General features: G+C 42.0%; 1 protein-coding gene across 1 annotated transcript in view; it reads left to right on the plus strand.

The window, feature by feature from the left end:
* Positions 1–24,396, plus strand: part of LOC129841936 (NACHT, LRR and PYD domains-containing protein 12-like) — a 286,696-nt gene that overhangs the window by 124,538 nt on the left and 137,762 nt on the right. The window contains 1 exon segment of the mRNA XM_055910307.1: positions 7,920–8,036. Coding sequence (XP_055766282.1) covers positions 7,920–8,036 — 117 coding nt within the window.

Consider the following 24,396-nt stretch of genomic DNA (forward strand, 5'->3'; position numbering starts at 1 on the left):
ATTGTAATAGGCCTAAAGCCTACTGGTTATATTTTAATATGATTGTAATAGGCCTAAAGCCTACTGGTTATATTTTAATATGATTGTAATAGGCCTAAAGCCTACTGGTTATATTTTAATATGATTGTAATAGGCCTAAAGCCTACTGGTTATATTTTAATATGATTGTAATATATATTTTAATATGATTGTAATAGGCCTAAAGCCTACTGGTTATATTTTAATATGATTGTAATATATATTTTAATATGATTGTAATAGGCCTAAAGCCTACTGGTTATATTTTAATATGATTGTAATATATATTTTAATATGATTGTAATAGGCCTAAAGCCTACTGGTTATATTTTAATATGATTGTAATATATATTTTAATATGATTGTAATAGGCCTAAAGCCTACTGGTTATATTTTAATATGATTGTAATATATATTTTAATATGATTGTAATAGGCCTAAAGCCTACTGGTTATATTTTAATATGATTGTAATATATATTTTAATATGATTGTAATAGGCCTAAAGCTACTGGTTATATTTTAATGCTCATCTCAGTTTTCATTTGAAGCATCATTTCATATGTCGCTTGTTTCAACTTTAAAGACATTTGCAACTTTGTATTTGTAGTCAACTTTGTTCTGAGGTTATCTGTGGTCACAGAGAGACTGATAAACCATGTGATTCTATGTTTAGCTGAGATATTCTGTGTATAAAGTGATGCAGGAGGGCAAAAAAACATTCAATCACTTACTTAACTGTTCTACCTTAATAAGGATAGTTTTGGGAAAAAGCTCAGAGATTTAACGATGTTCCTATGAAGAATTATAACGATGAACGTAGCTTTAAGATGCATCTGCTACATTCAAAAATGTTTTACGTACAGATCTCATATTACTGTATTTAATAATAAAAAATATAAAGAATTATATTTCTTCATATAGATCTTTATTAAACATGTAGTTCTGTGTTACATTTGACTGTGTAAAACCTAGCAGTACTACTGATTTCTCTGAGAGTGAGGCAGATATATATTATTACTGTGTAAAACCTAGCAGTACTACTGATTTCTCTGAGAGTGAGGCAGATATATATTATTACTGTGTAAAACCTAGCAGTACTACTGATTTCTCTGAGAGTGAGGCAGATATATATTATTACTGTGTAAAACCTAGCAGTACTACTTATTTCATTGAGAGTGAGGCATATATATATATTATTACTGTGTAAAACCTAGCAGTACTACTGATTTCTCTGAGAGTGAGGCAGATATATATTATTACTGTGTAAAACCTAGCAGTACTACTGATTTCTCTGAGAGTGAGGCAGATATATATTATTACTGTGTAAAACCTAGCAGTACTACTGATTTCTCTGAGAGTGAGGCAGATATATATTATTACTGTGTAAAACCTAGCAGTACTACTCATTTCTCTGAGAGTGAGGCAGATATATATTATTACTGTGTAAAACCTAGCAGTACTACTGATTTCTCTGAGAGTGAGGCAGATATATATTATTACTGTGTAAAACCTAGCAGTACTACTGATTTCTCTGAGAGTGAGGCAGATATATATTATTACTGTGTAAAACCTAGCAGTACTACTGATTTCTCTGAGAGTGAGGCAGATATATATTATTACTGTATAAAACCTAGCAGTACTACTGATTTCTCTGAGAGTGAGGCAGATATATATTATTACTGTGTAAAACCTAGCAGTACTACTGATTTCTCTGAGAGTGAGGCAGATATATATTATTACTGTGTAAAACCTAGCAGTACTACTGATTTCTCTGAGAGTGAGGCAGATATATATTATTACTGTGTAAAACCTAGCAGTACTACTGATTTCTCTGAGAGTGAGGCAGATATATATTATTACTGTATAACACCTAGCAGTACTACTGATTTCTCTGAGAGTGAGGCAGATATATATTATTACTGTGTAAAACCTAGCAGTACTACTGATTTCTCTGAGAGTGAGGCAGATATATATTATTACTGTGTAAAACCTAGCAGTACTACTGATTTCTCTGAGAGTGAGGCAGATATATATTATTACTGTGTAAAACCTAGCAGTACTACTGAGTTCTCTGAGAGTGAGGCAGATATATATTATTACTGTGTAAAACCTAGCAGTACTACTGATTTCACTGAGAGTGAGGCAGATATATATTATTACTGTATAAAACCTAGCAGTACTACTGATTTCTCTGAGAGTGAGGCAGATATATATTATTACTGTGTAAAACCTAGCAGTACTACTGATTTCTCTGAGAGTGAGGCAGATATATATTATTACTGTGTAAAACCTAGCAGTACTACTGATTTCTCTGAGAGTGAGGCAGATATATATTATTACTGTGTAAAACCTAGCAGTACTACTGATTTCTCTGAGAGTGAGGCAGATATATATTATTACTGTGTAAAACCTAGCAGTACTACTGATTTCTCTGAGAGTGAGGCAGATATATATTATTACTGTGTAAAACCTAGCAGTACTACTGATTTCTCTGAGAGTGAGGCAGATATATATTATTACTGTGTAAAACCTAGCAGTACTACTGATTTCTCTGAGAGTGAGGCAGATATATATTATTACTGTGTAAAACCTAGCAGTACTACTGATTTCTCTGAGAGTGAGGCAGATATATATTATTACTGTGTAAAACCTAGCAGTACTACTGATTTCTCTGAGAGTGAGGCAGATATATATTATTACTGTGTAAAACCTAGCAGTACTACTGATTTCTCTGCGAGTGAGGCAGATATATATTATTACTGTGTAAAACCTAGCAGTACTACTGATTTCTCTGAGAGTGAGGCAGATATATATTATTACTGTGTAAAACCTAGCAGTACTACTGATTTCTCTGAGAGTGAGGCAGATATATATTATTACTGTGTAAAACCTAGCAGTACTACTGATTTCTCTGAGAGTGAGGCAGATATATATTACTGTGTAAAACCTAGCAGTACTACTGATTTCTCTGAGAGTGAGGCAGATATATATTATTACTGTGTAAAACCTAGCAGTACTACTGATTTCTCTGAGAGTGAGGCAGATATATATTATTACTGTGTAAAACCTAGCAGTACTACTGATTTCTCTGAGAGTGAGGCAGATATATATTATTACTGTGTAAAACCTAGCAGTACTACTGATTTCTCTGAGAGTGAGGCAGATATATATTATTACTGTGTAAAACCTAGCAGTACTACTGATTTCTCTGAGAGTGAGGCAGATATATATTATTACTGTGTAAAACCTAGCAGTACTACTGATTTCTCTGAGAGTGAGGCAGATATATATTATTACTGTGTAAAACCTAGCAGTACTACTGATTTCTCTGAGAGTGAGGCAGATATATATTATTACTGTGTAAAACCTAGCAGTACTACTGATTTCTCTGCGAGTGAGGCAGATATATATTATTACTGTGTAAAACCTAGCAGTACTACTGATTTCTCTGAGAGTGAGGCAGATATATATTATTACTGTGTAAAACCTAGCAGTACTACTGATTTCTCTGAGAGTGAGGCAGATATATATTATTACTGTGTAAAACCTAGCAGTACTACTGATTTCTCTGAGAGTGAGGCAGATATTATTACTGTGTAAAACCTAGCAGTACTACTGATTTCACTGAGAGTGAGGCAGATATATATTATTACTGTGTAAAACCTAGCAGTACTACTGATTTCTCTGAGAGTGAGGCAGATATATATTATTACTGTGTAAAACCTAGCAGTACTACTGATTTCTCTGAGAGTGAGGCAGATATATATTATTACTGTGTAAAACCTAGCAGTACTACTGATTTCTCTGAGAGTGAGGCAGATATATATTATTACTGTGTAAAACCTAGCAGTACTACTGATTTCTCTGAGAGTGAGGCAGATATATATTATTACTGTGTAAAACCTAGCAGTACTACTGATTTCTCTGAGAGTGAGGCAGATATATATTATTACTGTGTAAAACCTAGCAGTACTACTGATTTCTCTGAGAGTGAGGCAGATATATATTATTACTGTGTAAAACCTAGCAGTACTACTGATTTCTCTGAGAGTGAGGCAGATATATATTATTACTGTGTAAAACCTAGCAGTACTACTGATTTCTCTGAGAGTGAGGCAGATATATATTATTACTGTGTAAAACCTAGCAGTACTACTGATTTCTCTGAGAGTGAGGCAGATATATATTATTACTGTGTAAAACCTAGCAGTACTACTGATTTCTCTGAGAGTGAGGCAGATATATATTATTACTGTGTAAAACCTAGCAGTACTACTTATTTCTCTGAGAGTGAGGCATATATATATTATTACTGTGTAAAACCTAGCAGTACTACTGATTTCTCTGAGAGTGAGGCAGATATATATTATTACTGTGTAAAACCTAGCAGTACTACTGATTTCTCTGAGAGTGAGGCAGATATATATTATTACTGTGTAAAACCTAGCAGTACTACTGATTTCTCTGAGAGTGAGGCAGATATATATTATTACTGTGTAAAACCTAGCAGTACTACTGATTTCTCTGAGAGTGAGGCAGATATATATTATTACTGTGTAAAACCTAGCAGTACTACTGATTTCTCTGAGAGTGAGGCAGATATATATTATTACTGTGTAAAACCTAGCAGTACTACTGATTTCTCTGAGAGTGAGGCAGATATATATTATTACTGTGTAAAACCTAGCAGTACTACTGATTTCTCTGAGAGTGAGGCAGATATATATTATTACTGTGTAAAACCTAGCAGTACTACTGATTTCTCTGAGAGTGAGGCAGATATATATTATTACTGTGTAAAACCTAGCAGTACTACTGATTTCTCTGAGAGTGAGGCAGATATATATTATTACTGTGTAAAACCTAGCAGTACTACTGATTTCTCTGAGAGTGAGGCAGATATATATTATTACTGTGTAAAACCTAGCAGTACTACTGATTTCTCTGAGAGTGAGGCAGATATATATTATTACTGTGTAAAACCTAGCAGTACTACTGATTTCTCTGAGAGTGAGGCAGATATATATTATTACTGTGTAAAACCTAGCAGTACTACTGATTTCTCTGAGAGTGAGGCAGATATATATTATTACTGTGTAAAACCTAGCAGTACTACTGATTTCTCTGAGAGTGAGGCAGATATATATTATTACTGTGTAAAACCTAGCAGTACTACTGATTTCTCTGAGAGTGAGGCAGATATATATTATTACTGTGTAAAACCTAGCAGTACTACTGATTTCTCTGAGAGTGAGGCAGATATATATTATTACTGTGTAAAACCTAGCAGTACTACTGATTTCTCTGAGAGTGAGGCAGATATATATTATTACTGTGTAAAACCTAGCAGTACTACTGATTTCTCTGAGAGTGAGGCAGATATATATTATTACTGTGTAAAACCTAGCAGTACTACTGATTTCTCTGAGAGTGAGGCAGATATTATTACTGTGTAAAACCTAGCAGTACTACTGATTTCTCTGAAAGTGAGGCAGATATATATTATTACTGTGTAAAACCTAGCAGTACTACTGATTTCTCTGAGAGTGAGGCAGATATATATTATTACTGTGTAAAACCTAGCAGTACTACTGATTTCTCTGAGAGTGAGGCAGATATATATTATTACTGTGTAAAACCTAGCAGTACTACTGATTTCTCTGAGAGTGAGGCAGATATATATTATTACTGTGTAAAACCTAGCAGTACTACTGATTTCTCTGAGAGTGAGGCAGATATATATTATTACTGTGTAAAACCTAGCAGTACTACTGATTTCTCTGAGAGTGAGGCAGATATATATTATTACTGTGTAAAACCTAGCAGTACTACTGATTTCTCTGAGAGTGAGGCAGATATATATTATTACTGTGTAAAACCTAGCAGTACTACTGATTTCTCTGAGAGTGAGGCAGATATATATTATTACTGTGTAAAACCTAGCAGTACTACTTATTTCATTGAGAGTGAGGCATATATATATTATTACTGTGTAAAACCTAGCAGTACTACTGATTTCTCTGAGAGTGAGGCAGATATATATTATTACTGTGTAAAACCTAGCAGTACTACTGATTTCTCTGAGAGTGAGGCAGATATATATTATTACTGTGTAAAACCTAGCAGTACTACTGATTTCTCTGAGAGTGAGGCAGATATATATTATTACTGTGTAAAACCTAGCAGTACTACTGATTTCTCTGAGAGTGAGGCAGATATATATTATTACTGTGTAAAACCTAGCAGTACTACTGATTTCACTGAGAGTGAGGCAGATATATATTATTACTGTATAAAACCTAGCAGTACTACTGATTTCTCTGAGAGTGAGGCAGATATATATTATTACTGTGTAAAACCTAGCAGTACTACTGATTTCTCTGAGAGTGAGGCAGATATATATTATTACTGTGTAAAACCTAGCAGTACTACTGATTTCTCTGAGAGTGAGGCAGATATATATTATTACTGTATAAAACCTAGCAGTACTACTGATTTCTCTGAGAGTGAGGCAGATATATATTATTACTGTGTAAAACCTAGCAGTACTACTGATTTCTCTGAGAGTGAGGCAGATATATATTATTACTGTGTAAAACCTAGCAGTACTACTGATTTCTCTGAGAGTGAGGCAGATATATATTATTACTGTGTAAAACCTAGCAGTACTACTGATTTCTCTGAGAGTGAGGCAGATATATATTATTACTGTATAACACCTAGCAGTACTACTGATTTCTCTGAGAGTGAGGCAGATATATATTATTACTGTGTAAAACCTAGCAGTACTACTGATTTCACTGAGAGTGAGGCAGATATATATTATTACTGTATAAAACCTAGCAGTACTACTGATTTCTCTGAGAGTGAGGCAGATATATATTATTACTGTGTAAAACCTAGCAGTACTACTGATTTCTCTGAGAGTGAGGCAGATATATATTATTACTGTGTAAAACCTAGCAGTACTACTGATTTCTCTGAGAGTGAGGCAGATATATATTATTACTGTATAAAACCTAGCAGTACTACTGATTTCTCTGAGAGTGAGGCAGATATATATTATTACTGTGTAAAACCTAGCAGTACTACTGATTTCTCTGAGAGTGAGGCAGATATATATTATTACTGTGTAAAACCTAGCAGTACTACTGATTTCTCTGAGAGTGAGGCAGATATATATTATTACTGTATAAAACCTAGCAGTACTACTGATTTCTCTGAGAGTGAGGCAGATATATATTATTACTGTGTAAAACCTAGCAGTACTACTGATTTCTCTGAGAGTGAGGCAGATATATATTATTACTGTATAAAACCTAGCAGTACTACTGATTTCTCTGAAAGTGAGTCGGTGTCACGTTCTGACCATAGTTCTTGTGTGTTTTACTTGTTTTAGTGTTGGTCAGGGCGTGAGCTGGGTGGGCATTCTATGTTGTGTGTCTAGTTTGTCTGTTTCTATGTTTGGCCTAATATGGTTCTCAATCAGAGGCAGGTGTTTTGTGTTGTCTCTGATTGGGAATCATATTTAGGTGAAGAGACGAAGAGGAGGAAGGCTGCCGTTACAGTCAGATATATATTATTACTATGTAAAACCTATTAATAATATATTTATATACAGCATTTTGCAAAAAAACATGATTATTTGTCCTCTGAAATGAAGCCATCAAGTGATAGATTTTAAACAAATGCATGTCTGTTATTGAACAATCCCATGCCATGATTAGATAGTGAAATAACACACCAATCTCTTTCAAAATGTCTTCAAGAAATACAAGCTAATTTACGAAAGTTTCTGAAAATGGATATATAGGTTTTTGGAATGAAACTCTTCTTCTGTTTCCTGATCTGAGCTCAGAGTATATGAGAGATGTAATGTTTGTCTCTGTTGTGTTGAAGCCCAATCAAGCAGGAGAGACCAGCCTCCCCTGTACCCAGCTGTGTGTCCATGAAGAGTGACCGGTCTATGGGTACACCTATATTCTTTAGAGAGGGAGACTTTTCTACTGAACAAAGGTAAGAAGAACTCATGGGTCCTGGTCAGTGAGTTAAACAACACAGTCTCACGTCATTTCTCCTCTCCCATTTTCACATTTATTTTTGTTGTTTTCATAATCCATAGGCTAATCCTTTTGTAAAATGTTTATAGTCCTAAAACAATATTACACAAACAAAGCATTCCCTCCTTGTGTGACTGAGTGTGTGTGCATGTGTGGGGTGTGTGTGTGTTTGTGTTTGTATGTGGGGTGTGTGTGTGTGTGTGTGTGTACTCCCTGGATGAGGAGATGTAATCTCATGTTTTGTCCACAGAAACCAACAGGAGAGATCAGAGTCAGAGATTCTCAGTGGTCAGTCTTCCCAGAGTCATCAAACAGACCTGGCCTCCATATTCAGTGTATGTGGTCCTGTTATGTACATTTGTTTTGTTGACCTCAAGTAAAGTTGATCTGTCAATCATTCATTAATGTGTTAATGAGAAAGCATTTCTTCTCTTGCTTAACTTATTTACTTGATTTATTTCAGTTGCTTGAAGAGAATATTTTGACATTTGTGAAGAACGAGCTGAAGATGTTCAAGAGGATTCTTAGTCCAGAACTCCCAGAAGGCTTTGAGAGTCAGAAGCAGGATAAGGAAGTGGTGGATGCTGAAGATGAGAAGCAGGAGAGCAGTGCCAGAGAGGGGGCTCTGAAGATCACACTGCACGTCCTGAGGAAAATGAACCAGAAGGAGCTTGCTGACACACTGGAGAAATGTAAGATCTGTCTGCCTCATGTTGAATGCTGTTTTATAACATTTAAAAGCTGTAGCTAAAGTACAGCTAAAGTAGCTGTGTAACTCAATGATATTGTAGCAGCCTTAACACAACACCTAGTGACCTCATCAAGTAGCAGCAGGGATGTGTTGTGGTGATTAATTTAGAGAGAGAGAGAGACAACATTAATAATACCATCAATAATACCAATAATAATATAATCAGTCACACCAGTCTGTAATGCATTATGAAAACATTTACACATTTATATAGTCAGTTAATAAATTATTATAATGTAAAACTTTATAACAGTCCTACAATAATGTAGGCATTAAAACAAATGTAATATAATATCCTCTGTGTTATTTCTTCATTCAGATGAGCTTGCTGTGATTTGCCAACGTGAACTCAAATCTAATCTGAAGAAGAAGTTTCAATGTGTATTTGAGGGGATCGCTAAACAAGGAAACCCAACACTTCTCAATAAGATCTACACAGAGCTCTACATCACAGAGGGTGGAACAGGAGAGGCCAATAATGAACATGAGCTGAGACAGATTGAGACAACAAACAGGAAACAAGCAAGACCAGAGACTGCAATCAAATGTAACGACATCTTCAAACCCTTAACTGGACAAGACAAACGAATCAGAACTGTGCTGACAAAGGGAGTCGCTGGCATTGGAAAAACAGTCTCTGTGCAGAAGTTCATTCTGGACTGGGCTGAAGGAAAAGCAAATCAGGATGTCCAATTTGTATTTTCATTCCCTTTCCGGGAGCTGCATTTGATGAAAGGGCACAAACACACTTTGATTGAACTTCTCAATCACTTCTCAATGGAAACCAAACAATCAAGAATCTCCAACTACGACAAGTACAAAGTTCTGTTCATCTTTGATGGTCTGGATGAGTGCCGACTGCCCCTAGACTTCCGGAATAACAAGATCTGTTGGGACGTCACAGAGTCAACCTCAGTGGATGTTCTACTGACAAATCTTATCAAGGGAAATCTGCTTCCCTCTGCTCTCCTTTGGATAACTACCCGACCTGCAGCAGCCAATAAGATCCCTTCAGGGTGTGTTGACCAGGTGACAGAGGTACAGGGGTTCAATGACCCACAGAAGGAGGAGTACTTCAGGAAGAGATTCAGTGATGAGGACCTCGCCAGCAGAATCATCTCACACATAAAGACATCAAGGAGCCTCCACATCATGTGCCACATTCCAGTCTTCTGTTGGATTTCTGCAACAATCCTTGAACACATGCTGAAACATAAGAGAGAAGAGATGCCCAAAACTCTGACTGAGATGTACACACACCTTGTGGTGTTTCATACCAAACAGAAGAATGAAAAGTATCTTGGGAAAGAAGAGACAGGTCCACACTGGAATAAAGAGAGCATTCTGTCACTGGGAAAACTGGCTTTTCAACAGCTTGTGAATGGCAATCTGATTTTCTATGAAGAAGACCTGAAAGAGGCTGGCATTGATGTCAATGAAGCCTCAGTGTACTCAGGATTGTGCACACAGATATTTAAAGAGGAATGTGGGCTGTACCAGGACAAGGTGTACTGCTTTGTTCATCTGAGCATTCAGGAGTTTCTGGCTGCTGTATATGTGTTCCTCTCATTCATCAACAACAATGAGAATCTAATGGACAAACTGCAAACAAACAACAAGTCTGAAGTTACTGTCTACAAGAGTGCTGTGGATAAAGCCTTACAAAGTGAGACAGGTAACCTGGACCTGTTCCTCCGCTTCCTTCTGGGCCTCTCACTGGAGTCCAATCAGAAGCACTTACAAGGTCTACTGACAAAGTCAAGAAGCAGCTCACAGAGCCATGAAGAAACAGTCAAGTACCTAAAGGAGAAGATCAGGGAGAATCCCTCTCCAGAGAGGAGCATCAATCTGTTCCACTGTCTGAATGAACTGAATGACCATTCTCTAGTGGAGGAGATCCAAAGCTACCTGAGATCAGGAAGTCTCTCAAAACCCAACCTGTCACCTGCACAGTGGTCAGCTCTGGTCTTTGTGTTGCTGACTTCAGAAAAGGAGCTGGATGTGTTTGACCTGAAGAAATACTCCAGATCAGAGGAAGGTCTTCTGAGGCTGCTGCCAGTGGTCAAAGCCTCCAGAGCTGTTCTGTGAGTAAATAAAATGACATATAAGAACTAATCATCAGGAAGCATTATCCAGTTTAGAGAAAGATTTGTATTATTATATTATTAAAACATATTGAATAAATGCATTGATATTCACATTAGTATAACATTATGACCATGCAATTCTAGGAGACGGAAGATGAATCTATATGTTCTTTGAGAGAATAAACCAAATGCATCTGCCATTGTCCTTCTACACTACTGGTGTTAAATTAACAGTGTGTTTGTGGAGTCATGATGATCTCTTTGTCAGGCTGTCAGGCTGTGGAGTCACAGAGGAAGGCTGTGCTTCTCTGGTCTCAGCTCTGAGGTCAAACCCCTCACACCTGAGAGAGCTGGATCTGAGTAACAATGACCTGAAGGATTCAGGAGTGAAGCTGCTCTCTGCTGTACTGGGGAATCTCCACTGTAAACTGGAGACTCTGAGGTCAGTATTCCTGTAGTTGGTCAACAAGTGATAACTGTTCACCAGATCCACATGTGTTTACCAGGCACACATAGTCTACACCATTTGTGTTTGGACAGTGAAGCTTACAGTTTTCATTGTGGTGCTATGCTCCAGCATTTGGATCATAGATCGGTGGATGTCGAAATACCCGTGCACTTTGTTTTCCTGGAGCTAGGATATTGGAGTTATCAGAAGTCCACCATCAAGAAACAGATTCCTGAGAACAGCTGTGTTGCATATTGGGTCTAATGACATCATGTGAAATCTGTAAAGCTAAGAGACCATTTCTTACAACTCTTGGAGAGCTCAGAATCTAGCAGAACATATAATTGTCTCGGGCCCAATTCCATCTCCGTTGTGGGACTGAGTGTTTAGCCGTCTTTGGTCTCTTCACCAGTGATTAATGCATCTGACCAAGGACTCGGGTCCTTCGTCGACTATTTTGTCTCCTTCTGGAATAGACTACTTTGTGGAAGACGGAATTCACCTGGGTGAAAATGGCTCCCGGCTGTTGTCATCAAACATCGGAAAGGTTCTTGGTCAACTAAATTGATGTGAGAACAACATTAACATGGAAGTCCGTTTTTACCATGTCCTCTTTGGTCGCTGTGAGAGTTCCACATGTTGTATCTGAAAGTGGTGACATGCCAAATGGTGCTGTCGTAGCGTTGACTATCATTACATGTGAAGACTGTATATTATCAAATACATTCTTTATCTGTAATTGAATTACGCGATTAAACTAATCATGTAACTTTAATTAACTAGGAAGTCGGGGCACCACGGGAACATATTGTTTATAGAGTGTCAATTTCCAGAATATAACTCTTAAGATATGTTCATATCTTATCGATTGCAGTCAGTTGTTAATGAATTGTATTACCTCATCAGTTGCATTACTGAACGTAGCAAATCCTTGGATATCTGCACAAACCCAAACAAAGATCATGAATCAGCAATATACAAATTGGCTTAAATATTTATTTACTAACTAACTTAATCAATCACAGAATTACATAAACCCACACAAACAATAGGTCTTACATTGGTTACTACATGATGCAATGAAAAAGTCCCTAGCGGACGAAACCGATATGACTGCTTGGTAGACAAAGGAAAGGGGATGGGGACGGCTCAAGAGCGGGAAACTCAGAGTGGATTCAAGTACATCCAGTTGAATACACTACACTATTGGAAATGCCTATACTTTGAACATGAACAGCTGTGTATTGTACTCAACAAAATCTAAATATAATATCTCACTGTCTGTCTTTTGACTGATACTGCTTTTTACACTGGGTCAGTCTACTCAAATATTTGTACTATACATTTTTCTCACTACAAGTAAAATGATGATCATTTATTGAAATGATAGATTCATTTATTTATGAATAGATATGGCAGGTCTCAGGACATTGATATATCTGAATATGTTGAAAAATATATACTGCCACTATTTTCACCACCAAAGATAGCAGTGTGATTTTAATATAATTTGACTCTTTGCAGGCTGTCAGGCTGTCTAGTCACAGAGGAAGGCTGTGCTTCTCTGATCACAGCTCTGAGGTCAAACCCCTCACACCTGAGAGAGCTGGATCTGAGTAACAATGACCTGAAGGATTCAGGAGTGAAGCTGCTCTCTGCTGGACTGGGGAATCCCCACTGTAAACTGGAGACTCTGAGGTCAGTATTCCTGTAGTTGGTCAACAAGTGATAACTGTTCACCAGATCCATATGTGTTTACCAGGCACACATAGTCCAAACCATTTGTGTTTGGACAGTGAAGCTTACAGTTTTCATTGTGGTGCTATGCTCCAGCATTTGGATCATAGATCGGTGGATGTCGAAATACCCGTGCACTTTGTTTTCCTGGAGCTAGGATATTGGAGTTATCAGAAGTCCACCATCAAGAAACAGATTCCTGAAAACAGCTGTGTTGCATATTGGGTCTAATGACATCATGTGAAATCTGTAAAGCTAAGAGACCATTTCTTACAACTCTTGGAGAGCTCAGAATCTAGCAGAACATATAATTGTCTCGGGCCCAATTCCATCTCCGTTGTGGGACTGAGTGTTTAGCCGTCTTTGGTCTCTTCACCAGTGATTAATGCATCTGACCAAGGACTCGGGTCCTTCGTCGACTATTTTGTCTCCTTCTGGAATAGACTACTTTGTGGAAGACGGAATTCACCTGGGTGAAAATGGCTCCCGGCTGTTGTCATCAAACATCGGAAAGGTTCTTGGTCAACTAAATTGATGTGAGAACAACATTAACATGGAAGTCCGTTTTTACCATGTCCTCTTTGGTCGCTGTGAGAGTTCCACATGTTGTATCTGAAAGTGGTGACATGCCAAATGGTGCTGTCGTAGCGTTGACTATCATTACATGTGAAGACTGTATATTATTAAATACATTCTTTATCTGTAATTGAATTACGCGATTAAACTAATCATGTAACTTTAATTAACTAGGAAGTCGGGGCACCACGGGAACATGTTGTTTATAGAGTGTCAATTTCCCGAATATAACTCTTTGATATCTTATCAATTGCAGTCACTTATACACTACACTCATGGAAGTAGCTATACTTTGAACATGAACAGCCGTGTATTGTACTCAACAAAATCTAAATCTGATACCTCACTGTCTGTCTTTTGACTGATACTGCTTTTTAAACTGGTCTGGTCAGTCTACTCAAATATTCGTACTACAGTAATCCCTCGTTTATCGCGGGGGTTACGTTCCGAAAATGACCCGCGATAAGTGAAATCCGCGAAATAGAAAACTTTTTTTTTTTTTACAATTAGCAACTATTACATGTATACAAATACAGTGACTCACGTGTAGGCCGTTTCACTGCTCTTCAGACTGGGCCGCTGCATCCTGACTGCGCTCTGCAGTGTTCTCTTCTTCTGAAGCCCGCGGTGCAGGTGTGTTTGTTCGGGAGAAGAACATAGTGATAGGCAGCTGTTGTCGCTCTTTTTTCTTCTTTGCAAAAAGATCCTTGTACACCGACATGCCACCATCGATTTGGCCAACTTAATGTAAATTTGCCAAGCTGTTTTATGTACGTACACATAACTGCACGAGACGACAAAATGATAGCACAATTCGTAGCATGTTTTGATACAAGAAGCGGGAGTGAGTTTTTAGCAAATCAGAATGCAGAGCACAATGCACCAAAAAAAAAAAAATGCATTATGAAAATCCGCGAAACAGCGAATCCGCGATAAGTGAACCGCGAAGTGGCGAGGGATCACTGTATACATGTTTTTATCTGCATGTAATATTATGATTATTTATAATAATGATACATTCATTAATTTATGAATAGATATGGCAGGTTTCAGGACACTGATGTATCTGATTATGTTGAAAAAATATATACTGCCATTTTCACCACCAAAGAATATCAGTGTGATTTTAATATGATTTGACTCTTTGCAGGCTGTCAGGCTGTCTAGTCACAGAGGAAGGCTGTGCTTCTCTGGTCTCAGCTCTGAGGTCAAACCCCTCACACCTGAGAGAGCTGGACCTGAGCTACAATCACCCAGGAGACTCAGGAGTCAGACTGCTCTCTGCTGGACTGGAGGATCCACACTGCAGACTGGAGAAACTCAAGTATGTAGAGGGTTTATGTCCATGTTCATATCAGACATGTTTGACTTATCAGGCTGGTTAAGACAAACATTCTTACCAGTTATATGCTGACTGTGTGTGTGTGTGTGTGTGTGTGTGTGTGTGTGTGTGTGTGTGTGTGTGTGTGTGTGTGTGTGTGTGTGTGTGTGTGTGTGTGTGTGTGTGTGTGTGAGTTCAGGTGTATCACTCAATGACTGTCTGTTCTTCTACTTACCGCTACAGTGTGGAACATGATGGAGAGAACAGAACGAAACCTGGGCTTAGAAAATGTGAGTGTTGACTGCTGTGAAGAATATAACTAAGAATAAGTCTTAATTCAAGTTAAGTTAAAGTCAAAGACCACCATTATTACTGACTTGGTCATATTAAATATCAGCTGTAGTTCTACAGAAGCAGAAATCAGGGACACCAAAGTTTACAAAGAGCTGATTTGACAATGTGTCTGTGTGTGTGTGTGTGTGTGTGTGTGTGTGTGTGTGTGTGTGTGTGTGTGTGTGTGTGTGTGTGTGTGTGTGTGTGTGTGTGTGTGTGTGTGTGTGTGTGTGTGTGTGTGTGTGTGTGTGTGTGTGTGTGTGTGTGTAATTAATGGGAATAAGTGTGTTTTATATTACCATACAGTATAACATATAATCATTCAACAAGTCTCAAGTTACCTTAACTTCTCCTTTTGATACCTAGAAACATCTACATTAAATGAATTAGTGAAAAGTGAGTTAACATTCTAATGTGAATGATGATGATTTCTAATATTGTGTCTGGTTTCATCCATCAGATGTCTGTGATCTCACACTGGACCTAAACACAGTAAACAGACGCCTTTCTCTGTCTGAGGAGAACAGAAAGGTGACATGTGGGAGAGAGAACCAGCCGTATCCTGATCACCCAGAGAGATTTGAGGTCTGTGGACAGGTGCTGTGTAGAGAGGGTCTGACTGGGCGCTGTTACTGGGAGGTAGAGTGTAGTGGGAGAGGGGCTGTTATAGGAGTGACATATAAAGGAATCAGCAGGAGAGGAGAGGGTGATGACTGTTGGCTTGGATACAATGACAAGTCCTGGAGTCTGTTCTGCTCTGACAACAGTTACATTGCCTGTCACAATAATAATCAGACTACCATAGTCGTCCCCTCCTCCAGCACCCACAGAGTAGGAGTGTATCTGGACTGGCCCGCCGGCACTCTGTCCTTCTATAGAGCCTCCTCTGACACACTGACCCACCTGTACACATTCACCTCCACATTCACTGAGACCCTCTATCCAGGGTTTAGGGTTTATGAAGACTCCTCACTGTCCCTGTAAATAATAACCTGACACACAAACACTGGACACACACACTGGACACACACACTGAACACACACACTCACACACACACACACACACACACACACACACACACACACACACACACACACACACACACACACACACACACACACACAAACTCGACACACACACACACACACACACACACAAACTGGACACACACACACACACACACACACACACAACACACACCGAAGTAGATGCCCACCCGGACCTTTTGAATCAGGTTTTGCGGCCGGAGTCCGCACCTTTGGGGGGGGGATACTGTCACGCCCTGGCTGTAGAGAGGTTTTTATTCTCTATTTTGGTTAGGCCAGGGTGTGACTAGGGTGGGCATTCTAGTTTCTTTATTTCTATGTCTTCTGTTTCTATGTTTTGGTGTGGTTCTCAATCAGGGACAGCTGTCTATCGTTGTCTCTGATTGGGCATCATACTTAGGCAGCCTGTTTTTCCACCTTAGTTGTGGTTGTCTGTGTTAGTGTCCTGTAAAGCCCTAGTAAGCTTCATGGTTGTGTTTGTTGTTTGTTGTTTTTGTTGGCGACATTCTTAATAAAAAGAAATGTACGCTTCCCACGCTGCACCTTGTCCGGTCATTTCCAAGCCGACGGTTGTGACACGTAGGCATCACCCTCAGCCTCATTCGTCTATTCCTCCATCAATATCACCATCGTTGTTGTAGTCATCACCCTCAGCCTCATTAATCTATTCCTCCATCAAAATCACCATCGTTGTTGTAGTCATCACCCTCAGCCTCATTCATCTATTCCTCCATCAATATCACCATCGTTGTTGTAGTCATCACCCTCAGCCTCATTAATCTATTCCTCCATCAATATCACCATCGTTGTTGTAGTCATCACCCTCAGCCTCATTAATCTGTTACTCCATCAATATCACCATCGTTGTTGCAGTCATCACCCTCAGCCTCATTCATCTATTCCTCCATCAATATCACCATCGCTGTTGTAGTCATTACCCTCAGCCTCATTCATCTATTCCTCCATCAACATCACCATCGTTGTTGTAGACATCACCCTCAGCCTCATTAATCTATTCCTCCATCAATGTCACCATCGTTGTTGTGGTCATCACCCTCAGCCTCATTCATCTATTCCTCCATCAATATCACCATCGTTGTTGTAGTCATCACCCTCAGCCTCATTCATCTATTCCTCCATCAATATCACCATCGTTGTCATCGTCGTCGACATCATAATAGTCATCATCCACTTCCTGGATGTCCTCCACTTCATAATTTCTGCCCTCAATAAAAGCCCTTCTGAATGATTCACATTGTCCTTCTGCCTGCTGGAGCTCGTCAAGCTTTCCAGCAAGGACAGCTCTTGTCCCAAGACAACATCAGTTCCTGCTCATGTGAGTAGAACATCTTGCTCTGTGTAATGTTGTAAGGACTCCACAATCAGTTCCTGCTCATGTGAGTAGAACATCTTGCTCTGTGTAATGTTGTAAGGCCTCCACGATCAGTTCTTGCTCATGTGAGTAGAACATCTTGCTCTGTGTAATGTTGTAAGACCTCCACGATCAGTTCCTGCTCATGTGAGTAGAACATCTTGCTCTGTGTAATGTTGTAAGGTCTCCACAATCAGTTCCTGCTCATGTGAGTAGAACATCTTGCTCTGTGTGATGTTGTAAGACCTCCACGATCAGTTCCTGTTAATGTGAGTAGAACATCTTGCTCTGTGTGATGTTGTAAGGCCTCCACGATCAGTTCCTGTTCATGTGAGTAGAACATCTTGCTCTGTGTGTAACAGTTGTCAATGTCGTTCTCCTCCTCGGACGAGGAGGAGCATGGATCGGACCAAGATGCGGAGTAGGAGGTATTCATGATTTTAATGGCAAACCAACAAACACTACAAATAAACAAAACAACGAACGTGACTAACCTGCAACAGTCCTGTGTGGCCCAAACGCTAACACAGGAAACAAACACCCACAAAACACCAGTGAAACCCTGGCTGCCTTAGTATGACTCTCAATCAGAGACAAACGATACACACCTGTCTCTAATTGAGAATCATACCAGGCCGAACACAAAACCCAACATAGAAATACAAAACATAGACTGCCCACCCAACACTCACGCCCTGACCAATAAAGACATACAAAACAAGAGAAAACAGGTCAGGAACGTGACATAACCCCCCCCTTAAGGTGCGAACTCCGGGCGCACCAGCACAAAGTCTAGGGGAGGGTCTGGGTGGGCATCTGACCACGGTGGTGGCTCAGGCTCTGGGCGAGGTCCCCACCCCACCATAGTCACTCCCCGCTTCCGTATCCCCCTCCCAATGACCACCCTCCAACTCAACCCACCTAAATGAAGGGGCAGCATCGTGATAAGGGCCAGCACCGGGATAAGGGGCGGCAGCTCCGGGATAAGGGGCGGCAGCTCCGGGATAAGGGGCGGCAGCTCCGGGATAAGGGGCGGCAGCTCCGGGATAAGGGGCGGCAGCTCATGACTGTAGGGCAGCTCATGACTGTAGGGCAGCTCATGACTGGAGGGCAGCTCATGACTGGAGGGCAGCTCATGACTGGAGGGCAGCTCATGACTGGAGGGCAGCTCATGACTGGAGGGCAGCTCATGACTGGAGGGCAGCTCATGACTGGAGGGCAGCTCATGACTGGAGGGCAGCTCATGACCGGAGGGCAGCTCATGACCGTAGGGCAGCTCATGACCGTAGGGCAGCTCATGACCGTAGGGCAGCTCATGACTGTCTGGCGTCTCTGGCAGCTCCTGACTGGCTGGCGTCTCTGGCAGCTCCTGACTGGCTGGCGTCTCTGGCCGCTCCTGACTGGCTGGCGTCTCTGGCCGCTCCTGACTGGCTGGCGTCTCTGGCCGCTCCTGACTGGCTGGCGTCTCTGGCAGCTCCTGACTGGCTGGCGTCTCTCGCAGCTCCTGACTGGCTGGCGGCTCTGGCAGCTCCTGACTGGCTGGCGGCTCTGGCAGCTCCTGACTGACGGACGGCTCTAGCGGCTCCTGACTGACGGACGGCTCTAACGGCTCGGGACAGACGGGCGGCTCTAATGGCTCGTGGCAGACGGATGGCTCAGATGGCGCTGGGCAGACGGATGGCTCAGACGGCTCGTGGCAGACGGATGGCTCAGACGGTGCTGGGCAGACGGATGGCTCAGACGGCGTTGGGCAGACAGATGGCTCAGACGGCGCTGGGCAGACAGATGGCTCAGACGGCGTTGGGCAGACAGATGGCTCAGATGGCGTTGGGCAGACGGATGGCTCAGACGGCGTTGGGCAGACGGATGGCTCAGACGGCGCTGGGCAGACGGATGGCTCAGACGGCGCTGGGCAGACAGATGGCTCAGACGGCGTTGGGCAGCCGGGCAGTTCAGGCACCGCTGGGCAGACGGGCAGTTCAGGCACCGCTGGGCAGACGGCAGACTCTGGCCGGCTGAGACGCACAATAGGCCTGATGCGTGGTGCCGGAACTGGAGGTACCGGGCTGAGGGCACGCACCTCAGGGCGAGTGCGGGGAGGAGGAACAGGGCTCTGGAGATGCACTGGAAGCCTGGTGCGTGGTGTAGGCACTGGTGGTACTGGGCTGGGGCGGGAAGGTGGCGCCGGATATGCCGGACCGTGAAGGAGGACACGCGCTCTTGAGCACCGAGCCTCTCCAACCTTACCAGGTTGAATGGTCCCCGTAGCCCTGCCAGTGCGGCGAGGTGGAATAGCCCGCACTGGGCTATGCAGGCGAACCGGGGACACCACCTGTAAGGCTGGTGCCATGTACGCCGGCCCGAGGAGACGTACTGGAGGCCAGATACGTTGGGCCGGCTTCATGACATCCGGCTCGATGCCCAACCTAGCCCTCCCAGTGCGGCAAGGTGGAATAGCCCGCACTGGGCTAAGCACGCGTACTGGGGACACCGTGCGCTTTACCGCATAACACGGTGTCTGACCAGTACGACGCCCTCTCACTCCACGGTAAGCCCGGGGAGTTGGCTCAGGTAACCAACCCGGCTTCGCCACACTCCCCTTTAGCCCCCTCCCAAGAAAATTTTGGGTGAGCCTCTCGGGCTTCCAGCCTCTCTTACGTGCTGCCTCCTCATACCAGCGCTCCTGGGCTGTGGCTGCCTCCTTCTCCTCCCGAGAGCGGCGATTCTCTCCCACCTTAGCCCAGGGTCCTTCTCCGTTGAGTATTTGCTCCCATGTCCATTCCTCTTCTCTCCATTGCTTTTGTTCCTGCCTTCCTTCTCCAATCCGCTTGGTCCTGGTTTGGTGGGTGTTTCTGTAACAGTTGTCAATGTCGTTCTCCTCCTCGGACGAGGAGGAGCATGGATCGGACCAAGATGCGGAGTAGGAGGTATTCATGATTTTAATGGCAAACCAACAAACACTACAAATAAACAAAACAACGAACGTGACTAACCTGCAACAGTCCTGTGTGGCCCAAACGCTAACACAGGAAACAAACACCCACAAAACACCAGTGAAACCCTGGCTGCCTTAGTATGACTCTCAATCAGAGACAAACGATACACACCTGTCTCTAATTGAGAATCATACCAGGCCGAACACAAAACCCAACATAGAAATACAAAACATAGACTGCCCACCCAACACTCACGCCCTGACCAATAAAGACATACAAAACAAGAGAAAACAGGTCAGGAACGTGACACTGTGTAATGTTGTAAGGACTCCACGATCAGTTCCTGCTCATGTGAGTAGAACATCTTGCTCTGTGTGATGTTGTAAGGACTCCACGATCAGTTCCTGTTCATGTGAGTAGAACATCTTGCTCTGTGTAATGTTGTAAGGCCTCCACGATCAGTTCCTGTTCGTGTGAGTAGAACATCTTGCTCTGTGTAATGTTGTAAGGCCTCCACGATCAGTTCCTGTTCATGTGAGTAGAACATCTTGCTCTGTGTAATGTTGTAAGGCCTCCACGATCAGTTCCTGCTCATGTGAGTAGAACATCTTGCTCTGTGTGATGTTGTAAGAACTCCACAATCAGTTCCTGCTCCTGTGAGTAGAACATCTTGCTCTGTGTGATGTTGTAAGAACTCCACAATCAGTTCCTGCTCATGTGAGTAGAACATCTTGACAGCGAAGACATCATCCTCAATGTAGCGCTTCTCTTCACAAAGAGCACAAAGAGCTCCTCCTGCTCTCCAGGACCAAGCAGTGCTGTCCACCTGCACTGCATCCTCATACACTAAGGCCTGTAGGAGCTGTGAGGACAAACCCTGTCTCCTCAGGTTGTAGTCCTTCACATGTTGTTTAATGTTCCTACAACATAACAACAGTGACAGATGTGACAACATTTATAATCAATACTGAAATTCTGTGCTTAGATTATTGATACAATGGTTTACCTGGAAGAGACAATTTCTGCCATTTCCCTTTCTGCCTCTGTTACAACTTCTGTTGCTGGGAAAACCTCTGTGGCAGAGAGTCCACTACAACAGAACAACAGGACATGTTAGAAACATCACTAGAGTCCACCAGCATCAAGTAAATGAAGAACAATTACAAGTGTACTAACGTTGCCTCTGGCGTTTCTTTTTCCCATGGTGCATCAGTCAGGAGGTCAATACGATGGGACGGCCTCATATCTTTTTCCCATGGTGGAGAAGTGCATCAGTCAGGAGGTCAATACGATGGGACGGCCTCATATCTTTTTCCCATGGTGCATCAGTCAGGAGGTCAATACGATGGGACGGCCTCATTTCTTTGGTGACCTTCCCAAAGCGCCTCAGATATGACCAGAGCCTCTCCATCTGCTCCCCATCTGCCAGTCCAGCACCTGCCACATATCGGGTGTTGAATTTCATCTTGAAATATAAAATCATGTCATACCATGGTAAAAGGTTTATTAGGTTAAACCTTATAAAATGATAATAAATACCTACTGACAATATTAATGATCCTGTTCAAGTACCTGACATGGCAAGTCATGTCCATCAGCATGGAAAACTGGAACAACCAATTTGGTCCCATGTTTCAATTCAGGAAACTTTCTCTAAAAAGTTACGGACAAAATGTTCATGTTAAAACTATTTTTGGCGAAAACTGCTTCTCAAATGTTAAAGTCAATGAGATCGTGAATAAAAAAGGTTAATTACTTGCACATGTGGCTGCATCTGGCATCAATGTCCTCCATGAAGATGAGATTGATGTTCTGGCCTCTCAGCCCCTCCTCCATCTCTCAGCAGGTTCACTGCATCTGGCATCAATGTCCTCCATGAAGATGAGATTGATGTTCTGGCCTCTCAGCCCCTCCTCCATCTCTCAGCAGGTTCACTGCATCTGGCATCAATGTCCTCCATGAAGATGAGATTGATGTTCTGGCCTCTCAGCCCCTCCTCCATCTCTCAGCAGGTTCACTGCATCTGGCATCAATGTCCTCCATGAAGATGAGAGTGATGTTCTGGCCTCTCATCCCCTCCTTCATCTCTCAGCAGGTTCACTGCATCTGGCATCAATGTCCTTCATGAAGATGAGATTGATGTTCTGGCCTCTCATCCCCTCCTCCATCTCTCAGTAGGTTCACTGCATCTGGCATCAATGTCCTCCATGAAGATGAGATTGATGTTCTGGCCTCTCATCCCCTCCTTCATCTCTCAGCAGGTTCCCTGCATCTGGCATCAATGTCCTCCATGAAGATGAGATTGATGTTCTGGCCTCTCATCCCCTCCTCCATCTCTCAGCAGGTTCACTGCATCTGGCATCAATGTCCTCCATGAAGATGAGATTGATGTTCTGGCCTCTCATCCCCTCCTCCATCTCTCAGCAGGTTCACTGCATCTGGCATCAATGTCCTTCATGAAGATGAGATTGATGTTCTGGCCTCTCATCCCCTCCTTCATCTCTCAGCAGGTTCACTGCATCTGGCATCAATGTCCTCCATGAAGATGAGATTGATGTTCTGGCCTCTCATCCCCTCCTTCATCTCTCAGCAGGTTCACTGCATCTGGCATCAATGTCCTCCATGAAGATTAGATTGATGTTCTGGCCTCTCATCCCCTCCTCCATCTCTCAGCAGGTTCACTGCATCTGGCATCAATGTCCTCCATGAAGATGAGATTGATGTTCTGGCCTCTCATCCCCTCCTCCATCTCTCAGCAGGTTCACTGCATCTGGCATCAATGTCCTCCATGAAGATGAGATTGATGTTCTGGCCTCTCATCCGCTCCTCCATCTCTCAGCAGGTTCACTGCATCTGGCATCAATGTCCTTCATGAAGATGAGATTGATGTTCTGGCCTCTCATCCCCTCCTTCATCTCTCAGCAGGTTCACTGCATCTGGCATCAATGTCCTCCATGAAGATGAGATTGATGTTCTGGCCTCTCATCCCCTCCTCCATCTCTCAGCAGGTTCACTGCATCTGGCATCAATGTCCTCCATGAAGATGAGATTGATGTTCTGGCCTCTCATCCCCTCCTTCATCTCTCAGCAGGTTCACTGCATCTGGCATCAATGTCCTCCATGGAGATGAGATTGATGTTCTGGCCTCTCATCCCCTCCTCCATCTCTCAGCAGGTTCACTGCATCTGGCATCAATGTCCTCCATGAAGATGAGATTGATGTTCTGGCCTCTCATCCCCTCCTCCATCTCTCAGCAGGTTCACTGCATTTGACAAACTTTTTGGTTTCAACAGGAGTGAAGAGTCTGTTGATATAACATATACAATATATTGTTAAAATTCCTCCTGTAACAACGATCAGAATTAGTCACAACAATAAAGTTATGCCTGACAACATATTAGGCAATAACTAACAGTAGGCTAAATGACTGTGTCATGCTAAAATTCTATAGATGTGTGTGTGTGTGTGTGTGTGTGTGTGTGTGTGTGTGTGTGTGTGTGTGTGTGTGTGTGTGTGTGTGTGTGTGTGTGTGTGTGTGTGTGTGTGTGTGTGTGTGTGTGTGTGTGTGTGTGTGTGTGTGTGTGTGTGTGTGTGTGCTGGTAAAGATGTGTGTGTGTGTGTGTGTGTGTGTGTGTGTGTGTGTGTGTGTGTGTGTGTGTGTGTGTGTGTGTGTGTGTGTGTGTGTGTGTGTGTGTGTGTGTGTGTGTG

Source organism: Salvelinus fontinalis, unplaced genomic scaffold, assembly GCF_029448725.1.
Source record: "Salvelinus fontinalis isolate EN_2023a unplaced genomic scaffold, ASM2944872v1 scaffold_0004, whole genome shotgun sequence".
In the NCBI taxonomy this organism is placed as follows: Eukaryota; Metazoa; Chordata; class Actinopteri; order Salmoniformes; family Salmonidae; genus Salvelinus; species Salvelinus fontinalis.